The sequence below is a fragment of the Bos taurus genome, chromosome 20 (assembly GCF_002263795.3).
Source record: "Bos taurus isolate L1 Dominette 01449 registration number 42190680 breed Hereford chromosome 20, ARS-UCD2.0, whole genome shotgun sequence".
In the NCBI taxonomy this organism is placed as follows: Eukaryota; Metazoa; Chordata; class Mammalia; order Artiodactyla; family Bovidae; genus Bos; species Bos taurus.
The window spans coordinates 64,090,800-64,114,566 of NC_037347.1; the positions used below are offsets into that span (position 1 = coordinate 64,090,800).

The 23,767-nt window shown below is 42.9% G+C and overlaps 1 protein-coding gene across 3 annotated transcripts in view; it reads left to right on the plus strand.

Annotated features, from left to right (window-relative positions):
• The window catches only part of SEMA5A (semaphorin 5A), a 568,430-nt gene that overhangs the window by 436,397 nt on the left and 108,266 nt on the right, over positions 1-23,767 (plus strand). For all 3 annotated transcript variants that reach the window (XR_009491999.1, XM_010816848.4, XM_002696441.7), the window contains one exon: positions 11,991-12,198. Coding sequence is in view for 2 of the 3 variants with exons in the window: in XM_010816848.4 (XP_010815150.2) it covers positions 11,991-12,198 (208 nt within the window). In the remaining variant the exon portion in view is untranslated. The remainder of the gene's footprint in view (positions 1-11,990; positions 12,199-23,767) is intronic.

Here is a 23,767-nt window from a genome sequence, read left to right on the forward strand (position 1 = left end):
TCTTGTATTCTCCCTCAAGGATTTACCTTGGTTTTACAAAACTGACTGAATAAGAAAACAAGGGATTCTATAGTTTTCTGTCCATCAAGTTTTACATCTGCTCTTCTTTCTTTGTTAGCATATATTTTTGTATAAATATATCAGTGGCTTTTTCTTATTTACACTAGCTTTAATATGTTGATTATTCAGGCTGTGGGTGATGAAAAGTCATGTCGCCCTCACCATTTCTATTTGGGATGGCAGTAAGGGTCATTGGTTTTCTCAGAAAGATAATAAAAAAGATTCACTCCAGAAGTGTAGGGAAAAGCTTGCATATGTGTGCTAAATTACTTCAGTTGTGTCTGACTCTTTGCGACCCTGGGGACTGAAGCCCACCAGGCTCCTCTGTCCATGGGATTCTTCAGGCCAGAATAGGTTGCCATGCCCTCCTCCAGAGGGTCTTCCCAACCCAAGGATCCAACTCATGTCTCCTGAGGTTCCTGCATTGCAGGTGGATTCTTTACCACTGAGCCACTGAGGAAGGCCAGACATAAGACTAACCTCTAATTAAAGGAAAACTCTACAAAACATAAAAGCAAAAACAGAAAGAATCTTCTTTCAGTTCAGTTCAGTTCAGTCGCTCAGTCATGTCCAATTCTTTACAACCCCATGGACTGCAGCACGCCAGGCCTCCCTGTCCATCACCAACTCCCAGAGTTGACTCAAACTCATACCCATTTACTTTCACTTTTCACTTTCATGCACTGGAGAAGGAAATGGCAACCCACTCCAGTGTTCTTGCCTGGAGAATCCCAGGGACGGGAGCCTGGTGGGCTGCTGTCTATGGGGTCACACAGAGACGGACACGACTGACGTGACTTAGCAGCAGCAGCAGCATATCCATTGAGTCAGTGATGCCATCCAACCATCTCATCCTCTGTCGTCCCCTTCTCCTCCTGCCTTCAATCTTTCCCAGCATCAGAGTCTTTTCAAATGAGTCAGTTCTTCCCATCAGTTGGCCAAAGTATACATTGGGGTAAATCAAAATAAGTAATTAAATTCAACTCACCTGCTAATCTTTTTTTAAATGTGGCTACTTAAAAAAAATTAATTACATGGATTGTTCTATATTTCCATTGAATGATGCTGGTCTGGACTTACTCTGTGAGCTTCCACCTCCAGGCATCCATGCTCGATGGTTTGTTGGGGATTCTAGGCATCATTGCTTCCTTGGGTCCCACATGCCAGTCACTTTGTTCCCATGAAATGTTTTAGGAATGTGTCCTGGCAGCTTTCGTGACTACCACATTCTACTCTCACTGAAATCAATTTTTTATTTTTTTCTGCAGAAAAACACATGCATGTTTGTTTACTTGGTTTTGTTCTCGATTCTCATATTGTTCCTCTAAGGTTATTTGGCAGCTTATTAGCTGTAGGAGCTGCACAGATTTTCCTGTGGGTTGGAGGTTGTGGACCACACTTCAGTGTCTCATGGATCATTTCCTGTGGTTGGAATTGGGTGAGGGTTGGGGATATGTAAGGATTTCTCATGCCCTTTTCAAGTAGCACTCCAGTCTTCTGATAAGTATTATGTAAATATTTCTTCCCCAGCAGTCACTTTTAAAACGGATTTCTTGCTGTGTCACGTGTCAATGTTCTAACTTAGAAAACCATCTCATTTATGATTTTTGCTTTTTCCTTTGGTCATTTTCCTAATGGCTCAGAATGGCTCAACTTCAATTGAGGTTGAAACGATTATCTCTCTTATTGCGATAATCCAATTTTGCCTGTGTTTTCCACTTGCTATCAGCTGCGCCTCTGGTCTTCCATGACTTTGTTAGTCACCAGTAAAAATCAATATTAGGAATTATTGGGACCTGCAGTCTGATGCTGTGTGCCCAGGAGGGTTCTCATATCACTGGTGAGCACTTCCCTGAAGCCCTTCATTTGTTCAAGGTCGGTCTGGTGAGGATACCTTCCTTGCTCGGTTCTTGTTTGTGGGGCAGAGGGCTGGGGGCAGGGGTCCTTTGCTCTTATTCCCAGAAATACTGCCCTTTAAGTGTGCATACAACTTCTGTTCATCCACAGACAGGTGTTTGATCTGGCTCAGTGTGCCTCCCTCTTTAATAGATGGTGTAAGGGCATACAGCTGTCACTCACTCTGTTTGCCTGTCTATGCCTGGGTTGTGGTACCCAGGGAAGGGATGTCATCCTGATGGTGAGGAGAGTCTGGTGCTTTCTGAAGCTGATGCCCCTGCATGTCGTCCATGTGGGCGGCTTCCAATGGATCAGGAGATTGCCTGCCTTCTTGCTGCCTCCCAACTGGTTATGTTTCATGACTTGTGGAAGACTTCATGGAATAAAAACAGTATTGCAAACAATCTCAACAAAACTGCCCTTTCCTAGGTGTCACTCACACTAGCTTTTTATTTAATGCTGCTTTGGGGCCCTTTGTTGCATTTATCTCATTCATTAGCATTGACTTGAACTTCCATTTTATGTCTGACTTCTTTATAGGACTCTGAAAGACCAGTTCATAGGAAATATATATCAGATCTTCTATTCTTGGAAACTCAGTTTTCTCATCCCTCAAGTGAGAATACTCATTCACATATTTTTTACATTCTCATCAGCTTGCTGTGATAATCAAATGAGATGTGGATATAATGAGGTTTTATTTATATAATAAAATACAGGATGCCTACTTTAATTTGAACTTCAGATAAACCATGAATAGCATTGAATTGGACATACTAATACTAAAAAATGTTAATGGTTTAGCTAAAATTCAAATTTAAGTGGGCATCCTTTCTTTAGTCTGCCCACTCCCTAGAACATAAGCATGCTTCCTGTTCTGCTGAAATTAGCAAATATAAGTTCTGCAGTACATTATGTACATTTTCATGTAATTACAGCTATTCATGTCTTTCAAATAACAACCATACTATTAACTTCCATCAGTCTTAAAAATCTTGCAGCAGCTCTATCTCCTTCATAATGAATAGCTGTAGTTTTTCAATTTGAGCGTGAAACTGTAAATATATGACTCTGAAATTTGTTTCCATAACATAATTAGTAGTTCATATTTTCACAAAAAGGTGAATTATTATGAGAATTTGGGCCAAAACAGTGTCACCCTATTGTCCTGCTCTCGGCACCGATTCTTCACTTTCTCTGAACCACTTTCTCCTCATTGTCTCTCTGGGGAAGTGATCTGTGATTGACAGGAAGTGCCAATTTTCTCTTTTCTTTCTGATCTCAAAACGGTAAAGACTGATGGAGATGCTTTTCTGTATTTCTAGCTTTTTTTTTTTTTACCTTCAGCTGACTTTGATTAGAGTATTGAGTTTCAGGAGTATGAAAGGTGTGTATGGTTATATTTTTCTGCGGCAAATTTTTAGAGCTGGTATTTTCTCAGCTGAAACCAATTAAAATGATTTTCTTCACTCCTGTTTAGTTTATGATGCTTTCAGAGGAAATATTTTGGAAATGGTGGAGGATTATTTCTTGTTTCACCTTCACACTGACTGATATCATATTTCTTACTAAAAGTTGTGATTCGACAGCATTAATCAGGAGTCTTTTTGGCAAATGTGCAAGTGACATGACATCCCTGTAACGTTTGCCTTCTGTCCCTGCCTTTCTGTCTCTCTACTTTCCTTCCTTGCCTAACTCACTTGTTCAGTCTCTCATCCATCGCGTGTTCAGTAATCTGCACAGGCCACGGTAATGGCCACTCTGCAGACATCAGAGAACAACACTGACAGCGTCTGCCCTCTTGGAGCCTCATCGTGTCAAGCGTAGACGCCATGAAACAAGTAAATCAGTCATTAAACCCTGGAAATATTATAACACAAAATAACAAAAAACACAAGCACCCTGAGGGTCCTCCACAGTCACCCTAGTGCCAAAAGAGCAGGGAGCTCCACGAGGCGCCTCACGTGACGGATGCTCAGGGTGAAGATGACCCGGCAGAGGTATAGAGGGTGATGAGGATTAAAAAATACTCACTATGTAAAAACTGAGAGGCATGTCTTACTCAGTGGGAGTTTTTAGGACTTCAAGCCAGGAAGCCAGCATCTCAAATAACCCGAGAGAACTGCTTAGAGGAGGGGAGAGGAGAGGCCATGTTATATAGAAGTCTTGCAAACAAAGGGCAGATAGTCTGAATGTCAAATGTATTTTTTTTTTTTTTTATAAATTAAAGAAAACGAGGTATCCCAAGTTTAAGGAATTTAGCACTTTTCTATGTATGGGAAGACGAAGAGTCTGGGCTCACTGAAATCATCTCTTTGATATGCACCTCAGCATTTTCACTTCCTCAGCTTCCTTTCCTCTCAACTCACCCCGGGGAGTGGCTACAGGCTAGATGGTAGGTTTTCTTCTTCCGGAGTTCCCTCAGGGCTGCAATCACTGATGATGGTGGTGTCCTTGTTTACTGATACGGCAGGCAATATTCTCAGTAGGCAAGCACCTAAATCGACACTACGGTGCCATTCTCTAAAGTGCTGAGTCCTATAGCTTTGTTAGATCCCTGGATCGAACACATCCCTGGATTTGTTAGTCAGCTGGAAAGTAGATACAAGGTATGCAGAAATATACACCAAGAAATTTTGGTCAATGATGGTTAGTTCATTTAAATCAAATTTTTAAAGATCTTTTAAAATTTGTTTTTCCTGCACAGTTGCTTAAGAATCCAAAGTGTGTATGAGCATATGGATGTTTGCATGATTATTGATTTGGTTTCACAGAGTAATCTGTCAGCAAAATAAATAGTAATCAACCAGTCGTCTTCGTTCACCTGTTGAATAGGATTTAGTTCTCTCACCCTTGGCTCCTGTGAAAATAGTGTGTTATTGTTGTTCAGTTGCTAAGTCATGTCCGGCTTTTTGAGACCCCATGGATCTGCAGCACACCAGGCTTCCCTGTCCTTTGCTGTCTCCCAGAGTTTGCTCATGGATAAGGCAATGGCAACCCACTCCAGTACTCTTGCCTGGAAAATCCCACAGACGGAGGAGCCTGGTGGGCTGCAGTCCATGGAGTCGCTAAGAGTCAGACACAACTGAGCGACTTCACTTTCACTTTTCACTTTCATGCATTGGAGGAGGAAATGGGAACCCACTCCAGTGTTCTTGCCTGGAGAATCCCAGGGAAGGTGGGGCCTGGTGGGCTGCCGTCTCTGGGGTCGCACAGAGTCGGACACGACTGAAGCGACTTAGCAACAGCAGCAGCAGAGTTTGCTCAAACTTATGTCCATTGAGTCAGTGATGTCTTTCAACTCTCTCATCCTCTCTCGGCCCCTTCTCCTCCTGTCTTTAGTCTTTCTCAGCATCAGGGTCTTTTCCAGTGAGTTGGCTCCTCGCATCAAGTGGACAAAGTAGAGTTTCATCCTCAGCTCTTCCAACGAATACGCATGGTTGCTTTCCTCTAGGATTGACTGCCTTGATCTCCTTGCTATCCAAGGGACTCTGAAGAGTCTTCTCCAGCACCACAGTTTGAAAGCATCAATTTTTCAGTGCTGGTAATAGTCAAAACATGACAGTTATTCAGCTGGACTCCCGCCTATTCTGCTGCTCCCCAACTATACTTCTGCATTGCTCTAAAATGTTCAATTTTATCTCAAGAGTCTTTTTTAAAATGTTTATTGGAGTATAGTTGATTTGCAGTGTTGTGTTAGCTTCAGGTATACAGCAAACTGAATCAGTTGTACATATACATGTATCCACTCTTAGATTCTTTCCCCATGTGGACCATTACAGAGTATTGAGTAGAGTTCCCTGTGCTATATAGCAGGTTCTTACTAGTTATCTATTTTATTCATCAGATCAGATCAGTCCCTCAGTCGTGTCTGACTCTTTGCGGCCCCATGTATCGCAGCACCCCAGGCCTCCCTGTCCATCACCAAATCCCGGAGTTCACTCAGACTCATGTCCATTGAGTCAGTGATGTCATCCAGCCATCTCATTCTCTGTTGTCCCCTTCTCCTCTTGCCCCCAATCCCTCCCAGCATCAGAGTCTTTTGCAATGAGTCAACTCTTTGCATGAAGTGACCAAAGTACTGGAGTTTCAGCTTTAGCATCATTCCTTCCAAAGAAATCCCAGGGCCGATCTCCTTCAGAATGGACTGGTTGGATCTCCTTGCAGCCCAAGGGACTCTCAAGAGTCTTCTCCAACACCACAGTTCAAAAGCATCAATTCTTCAGCGATCAGCCTTCTTCACAGGCCAACTCTCACATCCATACATGACCACAGGAAAAACCATAGCCTTGACTAGACGAAACTTTGTTGGCAAAGTAATGTCTCTGCTTTTCAATATGCTATCTAGGTTGGTCATAACTTTCCTTCCAAGGAGTAAGCGTCTTTTAATTTCGTGGCTGCAGTCACCATCTGCAGTGATTTTGGAGCCCAGAAAATAAAGTCTGACACTGTTTCCACTGTTTCCGCATCTATTTCCCATGAAGTGATAGGACCAGATGCCATGATCTGTGTTTTGTGAATGTTGAGCTTTAAGCCAACTTTTTCACTCTCCACTTTCACCTTCATCAAGAGGCTTTTGAGTTCCTCTTCACTTTCTGCCATAAGGATGGTGTCATCTGCATAGCTGAGGTTATTGATATTTTCCTGGCAATCTTATTCCAGTTTGTGTTTCTTCCAGTCCAGCGTTTCTCATGATGTACTCTGCATATAAGTTAAATAAACAGGGTGACAATATACAGCCTTGATGTACTCCTTTTCCTATTTGGAACAAGTCTGTTGTTCCATGTCCAGTTCTAACTGTTGCTTCCTGGCCTGCATACAAATTTCTCAAGAGGCAGATCAAGTGGTCTGGTATTCCCATCTCTTTCAGAATTTTCCACAGTTTATTGTGATCCACACAGTCAAAGGCTTTGGTGTAGTCAATAAAGCAAAAATAGATGTTTTTCTGGAGCTCCTGTTGGGGGCCAGAGTGAGGTACTCCGCCCGTGACAAAGGTCATGAGGAAGGAGGCTCGACATACGCAAAGGCGGGATCGAGCCTCAGGAGTCCCCCTGGAACTCCTCGAGCATCTACCCCCATAACCAGAGCCTGCCTACTTTACTACTTTGTGCTCACCTACACCTCTGACTTTACGGGGGGCTGTCCCCCACCACCTCTTTTGGAGAAGGAGTTAACTTAGAGCTCCAGTTTATAATAATTCCTGGGCGTGATAAGAGTGTTTTAACCTACAAACTCCTCTGAAGGTTCTCTAGCCTGCCTGACAGGCTCGTCCGGCCACATGTGATTGCTCACAGCCTCCCAACCGTGAGAGGCACAAGATGCTTTAAACCCTCTAAAAACGGGTTCTTTAGAGAAGTTAGAAAACTATTAGTATAAGTATAACGGGCTGATTAGAAATTGTATTGGTGAAGGGTTTTTCATTTGTTGAGCCAATGTTTGTTGCTAAGTCTCCACATCCCCTGCCCTTACACACATTAATGAATATATAGAAGAAATAAGTATTAACCTTTGATATTAATCACGTTAGACCTTAGGCTAAGTAAATTCTTTCCTTAGCTAAAACCCACTACACCCTCACCCTGTAGGAATGTAACTTTACTTGGGTGGCGTCTGTTTTGAGAATAATCAGCCCTGGAGAAATAAGTGTCCTGATTGACTGACCGCTGTCACAAGGAGAGGGTCGTAAATTGTCAGCAGGCCCCCCCTGGCCAGAAGATGATGTAACACCCCTAAGACCTCTGTATACATTTGTGTGAAGCACCTGACTTTAATAAAAGTCAGGACTGCTGTCCCCACGTGACTTTTGTATAACATCTCAGTGTATAAAAACAGACTCTGGAAAATAAAGAATTGGGATCAGTTTCTCGAAATACTGGTCTCCCCATGTCGCTCTCTCTCTCACTCTGGTTGAGTCTCCATCTGGAGCGCGGAACCCACCATGCTTACTAATTATGCCTGGGCTTCTAAGATCCGACCGGGGAGGCCTCAGTGTCTCCTCTCCTTCGGGAGAACGGAAGGACGCCTGCGGCCTACGTAAGTGGTGCAAACTTCTTGTCTTGAAGTTTTATTGGTCTCCCGCGTAAACCAAGCTACTCAGCCTCTTTTCTCCACTGAATTTTCCTACTGAGCTATCCTTATTCTATTACTCTTTATATCTTTAATTAATACCTAATGGAAGCTATCGTATCCTGATCCTCGCCTATGCCGTCTCTCCTTCGAATACCCTGGATCAGCTTGCTTTTTCTATGATCCAGCGGATGTTGGCAATTTGATCTCTGGTTCCTCTGCCTTTTCTAAAACCAGCTTGAACATCAGGAAGTTCACGGTTCACATATTGCTGAAGCCTGGCTTGGAGAATTTTGAGCATTACTTTACTTGCATGTGAGTTGAGTGCAATTGTGCGGTAGTTTGAGCATTCTTTGGCATTGCCTTTCTTTGGGATTGGAATGAAAACTGACCTTTTCCAGTCCTGTGGCCACTGCTGAGTTTTCCAAATTTGCTGGCATATTGAATGCAGCACTTTCACAGCATCATCTTTCAGGATTTGGGATAGCTCAACTGGAATTCCATCACCTCCACTAGCTTTGTTTGTAGTGATGCTTTCTAAGGCCCACTTGACTTCACATTCCAGGATGTCTGGCTCTAGGTCAGTGATCACACCATCCTGATTATCTGGGTCATGAAGATCTTTTTTGTACAGTTCTTCTATGTATTCTTACCATCTCTTCTTAATATCTTCTGCTTCTGTTAGGTCCATACCATTTCTGTCCTTTATCGAGCCCATCTTTGCATGAAATGTTCCTTTGGTATCTCTAGTTTTCATGAAGAGATCTCTAGTCTTTCCCATTCTGTTGTTTTCCTCTATTTCTTTGCATTGATCACTGAAGAAGGCTTTCTTATCTCTTCTTGCTATTCTTTGGAACTCTGCATTCAGATGCTTATATCTTTCCTTTTCTCCTTTGCTTTTCATTTCTCTTCTTTTCACAGCTATTTGTAAGGCCTCCCCAGACAGCCATTTTGCTTTTTTGCATTTCTTTTCCATGGGGATGGTCTTGATCCCTGTCTCCTGTACAATGTCACGAGCCTCATTCCATAGCTCATCAGGCACTCTATCTATCAGATTTAGGCCCTTAAATCTATTTCTCACTTCCACTGTATAATCATAAGGGATTTGATTTAGGTCATACCTGAATGGTCTAGTGGTTTTCCCTACTTTCTTCAATTTAAGTCTGAATTTGGCAATAAGGAGTTCATGGTCTGAGCCACAGTCAGCTCCTGGTCTTGTTTTTGCTGACTGTATAGAGCTTCTCCATCTTTGGCTGCAAAGAATATAATCAGTCTGATTTCGGTGTTGACCATCTGGTGATGTCCATGTGTAGAGTCTTCTCTTGTGTTGTTGGAAGAGGGTGTTTGTTATGACCAGTGCATTTTCTTGGCAAAACTCTATTAGTCTTTGCCCTGCTTCATTCCGTATTCCAAGGCCAAATTTGCCTGTTACTTCAGGTGTTTCTTGACTTCCTACTTTTGCATTCCAGTCCCCTATAATGAAAATAGTAGTGTATATATTCCCAGGTGGCACTAGAGATAAAGAACCCATCTGGCAATGCAGGAGATGTAAGAGATGCAGGTTTGATCCCTGGGTCGAGAAGATCCCCAGAAGAAGGACATGGCAACTGACTGTATTATTCTTGCCTGGAGAATTGCATGAACAGAGGAGCCTAGTGGGCTACAGTCCATAGAGCCCCAAAGAATTGGACCCAACTAAAGCACCCTAGCAGGCACACATGCACACACACACATGGGCACTCTATATTCCCAAGAGTCTTACTTAAGCCTCATCAGAGCCTTGCTGTTCACTGTATAGTGGCAGGCCTGGCTCTTATCTTTAGTGTCAAACCTTGTTTGATTGTCAGGGTTTCCTGAAGGGCAGCAGGGGCTCCCTGCCTGTCGCTGGTCCACAGGAAGCCTGGCAGTTCCATCTGCCGGTGGATGCTGAAGTCAGCTTCCGTGAAGCTCCCACTTTGTTTGCACCACTGCCCTGATGCTCTGCTCAACTTTGTTCCGTTGCGTCATACAGGCAGGAAGACCTGAACCTCACTGGGTTGAACTTCCCACCAGCTGGGAACTGAGGTCTCCAAGTCAAAATTAGATTGACTTATATAATAAATACATACAGATTTTCTTCCACACTGAAGTCAGATTATTTATTAAAATGCTGCCTTGCTACATCATCTGCCCCCCGATCTCTCCATCCCCATACTTTGCTGTGTGTTCACAAACACACTCTTCCCTTAAACACAAGTGTGTGTATGCATGTTAAGTCACTTCAGTCATGTCTGACTCTTTGCAACCCTATGCACTGTAGCCCGCCAGGGTCCTCTGTCCATGGGATTCTCCTTATTTTCAATCTTCCCAGCATCCATAGCAATTCTATTTGTGCTTGAGCTTTCTCAAAATTTACATGTTTAACCAACTAACCTAAAATAAAATTGAGCAATGATTTAATGATACTGAATATATTATTATATGCAAAATTAAATAGACTATTACATACATAATACTTATAACAGTTCATAATCAATGAATGATCACTGGAGATGTTTCAGATACATATTCCTTAATGAACTCAGGATAACATATATCCACTTCATACATCCTCCATCTGTAAAGACTCTCCTAGGAATGGAAAACTGGAAAAGGTAATTTCTGTCCAAATCTTCTGAGATTAGCAGATTGATCAGAGGCCTTGAAGCCAAAGGTTGTGGATTCCACTTCCTCTTTAAGAAGACTTCGTAGCCTCATCTGTGTTGATAGAGTGAGAACTGTGATGTTTTGAACCTAAGTTCCCTTGGGTTTTCTTCAGCCAGGGTGATCTGAGGAGCTTGCCAGCTGCTCTCAGAGGTGCTTCAGGAGGGTTGGATCCATGCCCTGGATTGGCAGACTGGCTAGAGGGGGTGGGGTTTCACGTCCATGCACCACAGACAACATCCTATGTTTCAAGTCTGTGTCCCGACCTGGGGGTTTGATGGTGCCGTGCCCCTTACTGGCTGGGAGGACCCTCCTCCGTGTCCCTCAAGCCGCTCCGGGGGATCTGTGTGGTTCACGTGACCCCGGCCCTCTTGTCCTGGGGCAGCACTTAAGACCAAAATGCGTGTAAACACGTGATGAGCAGAAAATATGGAGGAGGGAGGGGGATGGGTCGAAATGGATGTTCAGTAGGATGGGAAAGAAGAATCCATGGAGCTGAGACCCAGGAGAGCATCCCAGAGAACAAGTCTGAGAGAGGGAGTGTGTGTGTGTCTAGATGCAGACACAGAGACGGAAGATACTTTCAGGACAGGAAGGAAGCAGAAGCCTCCTTGGCCGCCTGCATATCTGCAGCTGTCTGTCAGGTGGGGTCCACTGTGTTGGGCAGCAGAGTCAGGTCCTCTGTCTGATACCGAGAATCCAGCCCCTCTCACCTGGTGTTCTCCATGGGATGGTGCAAAGCCGGCTGCTTTGGACCACGGTAAGCTCTGATGTGGGCTTCCCTGGTGGCTCAGACGGTAAAGCATCTGTCTGCAGTGCAGGAGACCAGGGTTCGATCCCTGCGTTGGGAATATCCCTTGGAGAAGGGACTGACAACCCACTCCAGTACTCTTGCCTGGAAAATCCCATGGACGGAGGATCCTGGTGGGATACACTCCACAGGGTCGCAAAGAGTTGGACATGACTAAGCGACTTCACTTTCTTTTTTTCTTTCAAGCTCTGCCATGCTCTGGGTCTCTGGACCTGTGTGGGAACCAGGCAGCTGGTAGCCAAGTGGTCCTCATCCCGGTTTTATTTCTCTTGTGCTGAGAGCTGTCAAAATACTGGTGCCTGGTCCCACGTCCAGTGTGGCTCACTGAACACCTCCAGGGTGGGTCTCCTGGCATTTGTCCAAGCTCCTCAGATGCCCCTATGTGCAGCCCACCTGGAGAAGCCTGGTGGCTTAGCTGGTGAGTGATGGTGAGACTGCTGACCTCACTTTTCTGCTTTCCCTGTTGCCTCCCCAGATTATGGCACCATTAAGAAGGTGCGGGCGCCCCTGACCCAGACCTCTGGCGGCTGTGTGCTGGAAGAGATGGAGCTCTTCCCTGAGAGGCGACCCGAGCCCGTCAGGAGCCTGCGGATCCTGCACAGCCAGAGCGTCCTGTTCGCGGGCCTGCGAGAGCACGTGGCCAAGATCCCGCTGAAGAGGTGCCAGTTCTACCGCTCACGCAGGTAGGGCAGCCCCAGGGGAGGGGGGTCCATCCCACGTGCTGGCACCCCCTGTAGACACCCCACCCAGGGAGAGGGTTCAGGAGCCCCGAGGATGGATGGGGACCAGAGCATCCTTGTGTGTCCTGCATCCCAGGATGCAGATTTCTGATACACGCCAGCTTGCTATGCCAACCATAATACATCAGCATCCCTGGAAGAAGAACCCCTGTATGACATCTGTAAGCAGATGTTAGGATTGAAGTGAATTGTTCAGTGAGTTTGGAGAAGGAAATGGCAACCCACTCCAGTATTCTTGCGTGGAGAATCCTGTGGAGAGAGGAGCCTGGCGGGCTGCAGTCCAAAGGGTCACAGAGTCAGACATGACTGAAATGACTGAGCACGCCCGCAGCACGGAATGATAATGCTGATATTTGGTCTTCCTGAATTAATCTGGCACAAGTTTTATATATATATATATATATATATATATATATATATATATTGACCTGGTCACTAAAGTATTTTAAACCTCTCTTTCTTGTCTATGTGTGTTGTGTGTTCAGTTGCTTAGTTGTCTCTGACTCTTTGCAACCCCATGGACTGTAGCCCACCAGTCTCCTCTGTCCCTTGGGAATACTGGAGTGGGTTGCCATTCTCTCCTATAGGGGATCTTCCCAACCCAGGGATCAAAACCCACATCTCCCATGGCTCCTACATTGGCAGGTGGATTCTTTACCACTGAGCCACCTAGCAAGCCCGCCTTTCTTATCTAACACATACTAATTGCTGTAGAATCTAACTGAATAATATATATTGTGCAAGATTTAAAGCACTCTGCAAAGTCAGTATTCTTACATAGAAAAAGATTCTTATATTTAATGACAATCATGACAGTATTGCTTTATAGATGGTTTTAGACAGCACAGTATATAATAAAATTCCTCTTTTGGTATCAGAGTGTTGAGAAACAAATAACATTAGGGCCCTCCCAACTAATAACAATGCTCTTGTGATTGCTGAAAACAAATAGTGATATTGATTAACGACTATCTTTTATGTAACAGCTTTTCCCTAAATGTAACCAATGGCTGCTTGTAGTTTGTTCTGCTTTGTGTTTCCCGCAGTGCTGGCCCAGGGCAGAAATTGTTCTGGCCCAGTTCTTGATGGCTCAGTGGTTGACCGGGAAGGCTGGGGTCTTGCCTGTGGGAGTGTCACAAGTTCAGTGAACCTGAAAGGTCACCAGTCTTCCAGCTCCAGGCCAGGAAGCTCTGGGGATGTGACAGAGGACATCACACAAGAAGTCAGACCCGAGCCAAACACAGGTGTTCCTGCTGCCAGAATGGATGTTAGCACCTTGCAAAAAGTTTTAGCTGCTCAGTTGTGTCCGACTGTTTGTGACTAATGGACTATAGCCCTCCAGGCTCCTCTGTCCATAGAATTCTTAGGCAAGAATAACGGAGTGAGTTGCCATTTCCTTCTGCAGGGGATTTTCCCAACCCAGGGGTCTAACCCAGGTCTCCTGCGTTGCAGGCAGAGCAGGAGGCAATTCCCCTTTGCTCTGGCGCTCTGTTAGCTCAGCAACGTGTAGATGCCGCTTAGGCAACTAGATCCTGAATCAGGTCAAGCAAGGCAGGCATCGTCTGCACGCCTCTCATCTCCTAGGCAACTGCACTTGCAGCTCAGTCATGAATCCACAGGCACCAGCAGCCTCCAGGCACAGCTGCCCAGGAGGAGTTGACAGTCTCCCCTGTTCCTTTCAGGAGAATAAGCCTCTTGTCTGTCTGTAGCAGGCTTCTGGGAGGACAGAATTTTACAGTTCTATCCAGAGCTGAATCTGCCTGCTGTTTTCTTGTCCACTTGCTCAGGGAAAAGCAGTGAGAGATGATATTTATTGTAAACTGATAGACTGTGATCCTCTGTGTACTCACAACAGACTGGGTTAGTTTGTATTCGACCCTTAAATGCTCCATTTGAGGAAAGAAAATCTAAAGATTTCAACCCAAGAGTTTCTCTGAATTTCTTCCAAAGTTTTTTGTCATCTTCCTCTCATAGAAAGACAAGAAATCCTCTCTTAACATTCCCGGGAGAAAAAAAAGAATCAATTTTTAAGGAACTGATAGCTACATGACCAGACTTTTATAAATTATGGAGAAAGATAGTGTGTTTTTTCTAGACAAAAGCAATTTTAATTTTCAAGAAATATGCCTAAAGAAACACTCTGTAGGGGAATAGGATACTAATTGTTAAATATACTATTTTTTTAAAAAATAAATTTATTTATTTTTAACTGAAGGAGAATTGCTTTGCAGTATTGTGTTGGTTATGGCCAAACATCAACATGAATCAGCCATAGTTATACCTATGTCCCCTCACTCTTATTTTTTTCTTTTTTTTAATTTTTATTTTACATTGGACGATAATTTGTTGACAATGTTGTGTTAGTTTTAGGTGTACAACAAAGCAATTCAGCTATACATATATTTATTTTTTTCAAGTATTTTCCTATTTAGGTTATTACAGAATATTGAGCAGAGTTCCCTGTGCTATACAGTTTATCCTGTTGGTTATCTATTTTAAAGATAGTAGTGTGTATATTGGAGAAGGCAATGGCACCCCACTCCAGTACTCTTGCCTGGAAAATCCCACGGACGGAGAAGCCTGGTGGGCTGCAGTCCATGGGGTCATTAAGAGTCGGACACAACTGAGCGACTTCACTTTCACTTTTCACTTTCATGCATTGGAGAAGGAAATGGCAACCCACTCCAGTGTTCTTGCCTGGAGAATCCCAGGGACGGGGGAGCCTGGTGGGCTGCTGTCTATGGGGTCGCACAGAGGACACGACTGAAGCGACTTAGCAGCAGCAGCAGCAGTGTGTATATGTCAGTCCCAAACTCCCAACTTATCCCCTCAACCACCTTTCCCCTTTGGTAACCACAAGTTTGTTTTCTAAGTCTGTGAATCTGTTTCTGTTTTGTAAATAAGTTCACTTGTATAATTTTTGTTGAATTCCACATATAAGCAACACTATGACATTTGTCTTTCTCTGCCTGACATTTCACTTAGTATGGTAATCTCTCCATCCATCTTGTTGTAAATGGCATTTCATTTGTGTTAATGTGAAAGTGAAAGTAAAAGTCGTGCAGTCGTGTCCAGCTGTTTTCGATCCCATGGACAGTAGCCAGCCAGGCTCCTCTGTCCATGGAATTCTCCAGCAGAAATATTGGAGTGGGTAGCCATTTCCTTCTCCAGGGGATCTTCCCAGGAGATCGAACCCAGGTCGCCCACATTGCAGGCAGATTCTTTACCATCTGAGCCACCATTTCATTTGTTTTAGTGGTTGAGTGATATCCCATTTTATATATGTCCCACGTGTTCTTTATCTATTTTTCTGTCAATGAACATTTAGATTACGTCTCTGACATTGCTATTGTAAACAGCGCTGCAGTGAGTATGTGCGTGCATATTTTCGAGCCATGATTTTCTCTGAAAATATGCCCGGGAGTGGAATTGCTGGACCATACAGAGCTCCATTTTTAGTTTTAAGGAAGCTCCACACTGCTTTCCACAGTGGCAGCACCAATTTACATTCCCACGAGCAGTTTAGGAGAATTCCCTTTTCTTCATACCTTTTCCAACATTTATTGTTTATAGACTTTTTGATGATGGTATTTCTGACTCGTGTGAGGTGTTATTTTAGTTTTGATTTTTATTTCTCTCATAGTTAGCAGTGTTGAACATTTTTCATGTGCCTTTTGGCCATCTGTGTGTCTTCTTTGGGTAAATATATATTTATGTCTTCTGCCCATTTTTTAACTGGGTTGTTCGTGTTTTCTTTATGTTGAGTTTCATGAGCTATTTGTAAATTTTGGAGATTAATCCTCTGTGGGTTACTTTGTTTGCAAACATTCTCTCCCATTCTGAGGGTTGTCTTTTCATTTTGTTTATGGTTTCCTTGGCTGTGCAAAAGCTTTTGAATTTCATTAGGTCCCATTTGTTTTAATTTTCCTTTTTATTTCCATTTTTGTAGGAGATGGATCAAAAAAGATATTGCTGCAATTTATGTCAGAGTGTTCTGCCTGTGTTTTCCCTCTAAGAATTTTATAGGATAGTCTTCCATTTAGATCTTTAATCTATTTTAAGTTAATTTTTGGATATGGTATTAGAACAGGTGTCCCCACCTTTTTTGGCACCAGACACCAGTTTGGTGGGAGACGACTTTTCCGCAGATGAGAATGCAGGTGGTGTCAGGGTAATTCAAGCCCACTACATTTATTGTGCGCTTATTTCTATGACTACACCTCAGATCATCAGGTATTAGATCCTGGAGGTTGAGTGCTCCTGTGTTAGACAATGTTCTAATTTCGTTCTTTTACATGTAGCTGTCTGGTTTTCCTAGCACCACTTATTGAAGAGACTGTCTTTTCTCCATTGTATTGTCTTGCCGCCTTTGTTATAGATTAATTGCCCACAGGTGTGTGGGCTCATTTCCAGGCTTTCTGACTTGTTCCATTGATCCATATGTACATTGTTTGTGCCAGTGCCATACTCTTTGGATGACCATAACTTTGTAGTATAGCCTGATGTCAGGGAGCCTGATTCCTGCAGCTCTGATTTTCTTCCTCAGTATTGCTTTGCTTATTTAGGGTTTTTTGTGTCTCTGTACAAATTTTTAAATATTTTGTTCTAGGTCTATAACAAATGCCATTGGTAATTTGATAGGGACTGCTTCCCAGGTGGTCCTAGTGGTGGAGAACCAGCCTGCCAGTGCAGGAGACACAGGAGACAGGGGTTCAGTCCCTGGGTGGAGAAGATCCCCCAGAGGAGGACATGGCAATCTGCTCCAGTATCCTTGCCGGGAGAATCCCATGGCCAGAGGAGCCTGGGCAGCTATAGCCCATAGGGACAAAGAGACGTACAAGACTGCAGTGACTTAGCACATGTTGAGTCTGTAGATTGCCTTGGGTAGTATAGTCATTTTGACAATATTGACTCTTCCAATCTAAGAGCATGGTATATCTTTCCATCTGTTTGTGTTATGTTTGATTTCTTTCATCTTGTCTTATGGCTTTGGAGTACGGGTTTTTGCCTCCTTTGGTAGGTTTATTCCTAGGCTAGGTCTTTTATCCTTTTTGCTGTGAAGGTAAATGAGATTGTTTCTTTAATTTCTCTTTCTGATCTTTTATTGCAGGATACAAACTTAATACACAGAAATCTATTGCATTTTTCTTTACACTAACAATATTAATTATGCTTTTATAATAGAATAAGTAATTTTGTTATCAGAAAATCAATTTTATGAGTAAATTTTGAAGTGTTTAAGAAGAGAAATTGAGCTTAACTAAATTACTTATCTCCTTCAGAATTATACTCACATTGTTCATTTTGTTAATATCTGTTTCTCAGAGGCAAGGCAGTTTGATATCTGATGCAATGCTTAGAAATTATAATGCCTGATACAATTTTCCAAGATTCTTCTATGTCTGCCACTATGCTGGATCTTATCCCCACTTTCCTTAATCACAGCACCCTGACAGTAAAGTCAAACAACATCTCCAATTTTCAGATAAAGAAATGGTAGCTGGGATTTCTGGTGCCCTGCCCGAGGTCACATAGCTCTTGCATTCGAAACCCAGGTTCGGAGCTGAACTCTCTTGCCCCCAAGGCCCAGACTTTATTTTTGGTTCTCTCTGTTCCTCCTGGTACAAAGAATATGTCATGCTCAGTCATCCGATTTCAGCAGGGATGGACCATTTGATGGCATTTTCCATGGAGTTGCTGAGAGCTAGAATTAGTACCAGGACAGGCTGAACTCAGTCTATTGACAAGTACCCCCAGCTTCCTCCCATTAGTCCTTTCTTTATTATGACTGCCACCAGGCTGGGTTAAGGAGACCAAAAGGAGGTTTTATACTGCTGGGCTACTGTAAAATGAGTCTTTATCCTCCAGCTGTTCTAGAGGTGACCCTGGACCCAGGAGAGGCCAAAATAATGTGCACGCCTGTGCCATCCATGCTGTGCACACATTGTAACTTGGGGCCAACGGCATGATGTTTTTAACTTCCCATAACTGTTTTCCTCAGAACGTTATTTTGAAAGAACAATATCTTAAAAATATATTTTGGTCAAGTTTGACCTCAAAAAAATGAGCAGAAAGATCTTGTTTTAATTTTAGTCTTTTTTTTTTTTTTCTGCACAACCCATTTAAGAAATAGCATGGAAAAATGATGCAAATAATAAAGCAGCTGATCAGAATGGGTGATGACTTCTGAGGATGTAGAGTGGGAGAGAAAGGTTACTTTTCCTGTGTGCCCTTCATACTCCAAGACTTATTTACCACACACATGTGTTAGTTTCATGAAATGAATCATATTTGCTGAATTCTAAGGAACATGTGTGTTTAGGAAGAGCTGGATGTGGGTACAGCCTGTGAAGGGCTTCCCTGGTGGTGCTAGTGGTAAACAATCCGCCTGCCAGTGCAGGAAACTTAAGAGACGAGGGTTCAACCTGTGAGTCAGGAAGACCCCCTAGAGGAGGGTAAGGCAACCCTCTCCAGTGTTCTTGCCTGGAGAATCTCATGGACAGAGGAGCCTGGTGGGTTATGGCCCGCTGGGTCTCAAAGAGTCAGACAGGACTGAAGCAACTTAGCACATATGCACAGCCTGTGAAATGGAGTGTAGGTAAGCTGATGTCATCCTCACATGAGGCTGGTGCACAGTCAGGGGCTCCCAGCATGAAAGTGGTTCAAGGTCTTCATAGGGATGCACAGGATGAAGCAGCCAAGAATAGCCATTAACTTAATTCCTGCTGATACAAATACCAAGGTAAAGTCATAACCAGCCACTTGCAAAAGAAGAGACTGGCCAAGGATTGATAGTGTTCTCATCTCCCTGCTTTAGGAAGAAAGGAATGACCACAGGACTCAGACTATAACCATCACATCCAGGAATCAAGCTGTTATCCCCTGCCTCCCACCTCCAAGGAAATTGTGTGACCTTCCAGTTAATTCAGCTGAATGAAACTCCCCAGGTCTAAAGAAAAGAAACCCTGGGGAAGTGGAGTGGTAGGGCTTTTGACTTAGACTTTAAAGTCATTTTAAGGTTGTGCATTAATTAGATCAGTGGGTTGGCACATGTCCTCTGTAAAGAACTGGATAGAAGATGCTTCAGGCTTCCCAGGCTGTAGGGTCTCTGTTGCCACTTCTCTACTCCATCCTTGCAGCATGGAAGCAGCCTCAGATCATAATGAGTGGGTGTGGTTGTATGTCAGCAAGGCACACAGATTCATCAGGCAGAGAAACAATTTACTTTTAGAGTCAGATAGTTCAGTATTTACATAGACAATGAAAGTAAGAACAGAAAATGTATCAGCTACCCAAGTTCCTTGGGCTTCCCTGGTTGTCTCAGCAGGTAAAAAAGCCACCTGCCAATGCGGGAGACATAGGAGATGTGGGTTTGATCCCTGAGTCAGGAAGATTCTCTGAAATAAAGGAAATGGCAACCCACTCTAGTATTCTTGCCTGGGAAATCCCATGGACAGAGGAGCCTGGTTATCTAAAGCTCATGGAGTCACAGAGTCGGACACGACTTAATAACTGAGCTGCCAGGCAACAGCAATCCAGGGCCCTTATCCCACAGATGACACCAAAACAAAACAACCCAGGGTCCTTATCTCACAGCTGATAACCCACAGAAGAACTTGGGCCCCACATGGCTGAGGAACTGGGTACGTGCTACAGTTTTATGCCTCCAACTGTACTCTAGTAGGGGTGAGAGTAGAGGGCAGAAACCCTTATGCCTCATTAGAACTCGGGAGGCAATGAGAAACTATCTCATCAAACCCTGCCTGGAGCACAGCGAGGTGGAAGGAAAGCAGCTTTGTAGCAGGCGCTCATAATCCTCGCATGTGCATGATTGGAGCATCTCGGGGCACTCCACCTAAGCTTAGGTCAGCTGTGGTTAAGCTTTGCCTGACATGGAGATGTGACAGTCACCAGGATACTGGGGCCAAGAATCTGCCTCCCCTGTGTTTCAGTGAGACATCAGGGAGTAGGCTGGATTAGGACCACGGGCTGTCATTTGCTGATTCCTGACTTAGATTATTGTCATATATGCCTTTCGAATGAACCAACGTGCCTTGCATCATTATATACACTAACATTTAAAATTGGGTGTTAAATTACATCCATTAAGTATTAAATTACATAATTTAACTCTAAACCCAGTTAATATTTTCTACTCTTCAGACACTCATCAAGTTTTTATTTTTTATTTGACACCCACCACAATTATGAGCTAAGATAAACCTATTAGGCTGTAGAGTCAACATTTCACAGATAAGGAATTGGATCGGAATCAGAGAGAGATTGTATAAGACTCATCAGTCACAGAACAGAAACTGGAATTCTGAGTATGGGCTGCCAGGGGAGGCTTCCTTCTGCCCTTGAGAACATGAACTCCAAAGGCTGGCACTGTCTTTCTAGGCTCCCTGTAGCCTTCAGCATGTGCCTGGCCAGAGACAGGCTCAGTAAATACTTATCAAATTAACAAATGGATACTCTGCCTCTCTCCTTTCTACTATTTTTCTTCATGACCTTAAAAAGAAAAAAAAAACCCTCAATTCTTGAGAAACTGTAAAGCTTTCTTTAAAGAAAAGTATGCATGCATGAGTGATAAGCTGCTTCAGTTGTGTCTGACTCTGAGCCACACTATGGACTGTAGTCCAGCAGCCTCTGCTATCCATGGGATTCTCCTGACCCATGGGATCAAATCCACGTCTTACATCTCCTGCATTGTTAGACAGGTTCTTTACCACTAGCACCACCTGGAAAGTCCACAGAAAAGTGTAGCAGTGATGTAAAACATTACCCAAAGGACTGGAAGCCCTTAGTCCTTAGGTATTTGTTTTATTTTTGCCTTGTTATAAAAAAACTATTTGGAGAGAGAAGAAAAGCTGAGAACTGGAAGAACCCCAGCCTATATATAACATAAGAGACATCTCTTTTAAATTTTGCTTATACAACTGGAGGGAAAGAGGAAACCATTAAGAAAAAACTTTAACTCCCTTTTTAAATGGATGTCTAGTTATTCCATTCAAATAACTACATTTCAAATTCTAGTTAGCCTGTAATTAAAAAAACATTAACACCTCATGAAGACGATTAATATCAAAATTAAGTTACTGCAGGATGTGTATTATTTGAAAGAACAAAGTTTTAAGAGGTGGAGTTAATAATTGGCACCTTTATTAATGAAATATTCTCTAAAAAAATCATTTGCCTGATGAGACAAGCACAGTAAATAGAGAGAAATTGCAGAATCCCCAAAAAGTCCCCCAGTAAGACAAACTTAACCACTCAGTTATGAATCATATAAACATCAAAAGGATGTTTTGACAAGTACCCATTTTACAAAATAAATATTCTCCCTTTATTTTATTTTTTTAATTTAAATTTATTTTAATTGGAGGCTAATTACTTTACAATATTGTATTAGTTTTGCAATACATCAACATGAATCCTCCATGGGTGTACACGTGCTCCCCATCCTGAACCCCCTCCCACCTCCCTCCCCGTACCATCCCTCTGGGTCATCCCAGTGCACCAGCCCCAAGCATCCTGTATCCTGCATCGAACCTGGACTGGCGATTCATTTCTTATATGATATACGTGTTTCAATGCCATTCTCGCAAATCATCCCACCCTCTCCTTCTCCCACGGAGTCCAAAAGACTGTTCTATACATCTGTGTCTCTTTTGCTGTCTCAAAAAACTTGCTGCTGTTACAGTTGCTAAGTCGTGTCCAACTCTTTGGGACCCTATGGACTGAAGCACGCCAGGCTTCCCTGTCCTTCAGTCTCCTGGAGTTTGCTCAAGCTCATGTCCATCAAGTTGGTGATGCCACTCAACCATCTCGTCCTCTGTCATCCCCTTCTCCTCATGCCTTCCATCTTTCCCAGCATCAGAGTCTTTTCCAATGAGTTGGCTCTTTGCATCAGGTGGCTAAAGGATTGGAGCTTCAGCTTCCGCATCAGTGCTTCCAATGAATATTCAGGACTGATTTCCTTTAGGATGGACTGGTTTGATCTCCCTCCTGTCCAAGAGACTCTCAAGAGTCTTCTAAATCTCAGTGTCTTGAGCTTTTATTGGCACTGGCTTTGGTGTAGCCTCTACAGACTGTGGGATTTCCTTAGTTAATTCACTCATAGTATATTTATTGAACCTCGAGGGTACCAACCACCAAGCTAGGTTCTGTGTATATGATGACAGATGACACATCCTTACCCTGTCTTCCTGGGCTCAGAATCTAATAAGAAATTCTGACATAAATAAAATCTCCCAAATATCTCTTCTGGACTCAAACCAGAGGACCTTGGACTTACTTTAGACTTTATCCCAAAATTGATTTATCATTAAAGTGTGATCCTAGACTCCACTACGACCTAATCTCCAAGCCTGCTGTTCCTTTCCAGTTATTTTTTAAGCTATGTCTGAATCACAACCAGTGCTCTAATCTTAAATTTCCAATAGTAAGGGAATTAATACCAAGTTATGTATACTGACTTGGTGGAGTATTCCCTCAGTGGATTATTCTTAAATCATTAAATGGTAACTATGAAGACATGTATATGATACGATCTTAACTGAAAAAAATAAGCTGACATCATGTGTTTGCCGTCATTAACACTGTTTAGAAAATAGAACGAAAAGTATATATGTCCACATGATATTTATAACTGTAAAATACATGCCAACATGCTGATTACAACCCTGTAAGAGTGGGTTGGAGGTGGGCCTGAACTGGAACACAGTGTCTTCCGGCAAAGTCATTAAGTCACACACCCAAGGCAGGGTGGATAAGGAACAGACAAAGCATGCATAGAACATGAACATGGATGAATTAAACCAGTAAATTAAGAAATATGTCATACTACTCTTCAGTAGTATTCAGGGGAAATGGGATTTATGTGAAGTAGGACGCTTACAATTTGGGAGGAATTCTCTATTCTAAAAGGAATTCTCTGTTCTAAGGAAAAGAATGTCAAATACTAACAAAAAAAAATTCTCGAGTTAATCATAGAATCTTAGAAGGTCTCATGAAGTGAGGGAGTTCAGTGTGCAGTAGGATCATGGTACATCCACCTTTGACAATGATGTAGACATATATTTGATCCAGGTAGAAAATGAAAGCAAAGAAAACATATGAGTGTCATCTTGCAGAGATGCTATGGGCTACCCCCACAACCTTAGAATTATGAGTACACTTTTTTCCTTCTCTTTTGCCAAATGTGTTAAAGTAATCATATTGTCATTACAATGGAGAATAAGTTTCTAAGAACAAGAAACTGCAAAGAATTTTCCACAAGTCAAATCCGCTAGTACAAGTTCTTAGCTTTCCTTAGTCACCCAATAGTTTTGGGGTTTCACTCTCTGGTTGGTTTCCTAAATGAGTATGTTACTGTCTTATAAGTGGCAGTCTGGGTTCCAAATAGTCATCTTGGATAGAGTTTTAAAATCAGTGTAATTACCAACCCTTTGTACCTCATTCGTATTGAGAGGCACAACTAAAGGATTCACACTGCAAGGTTTCATTATTT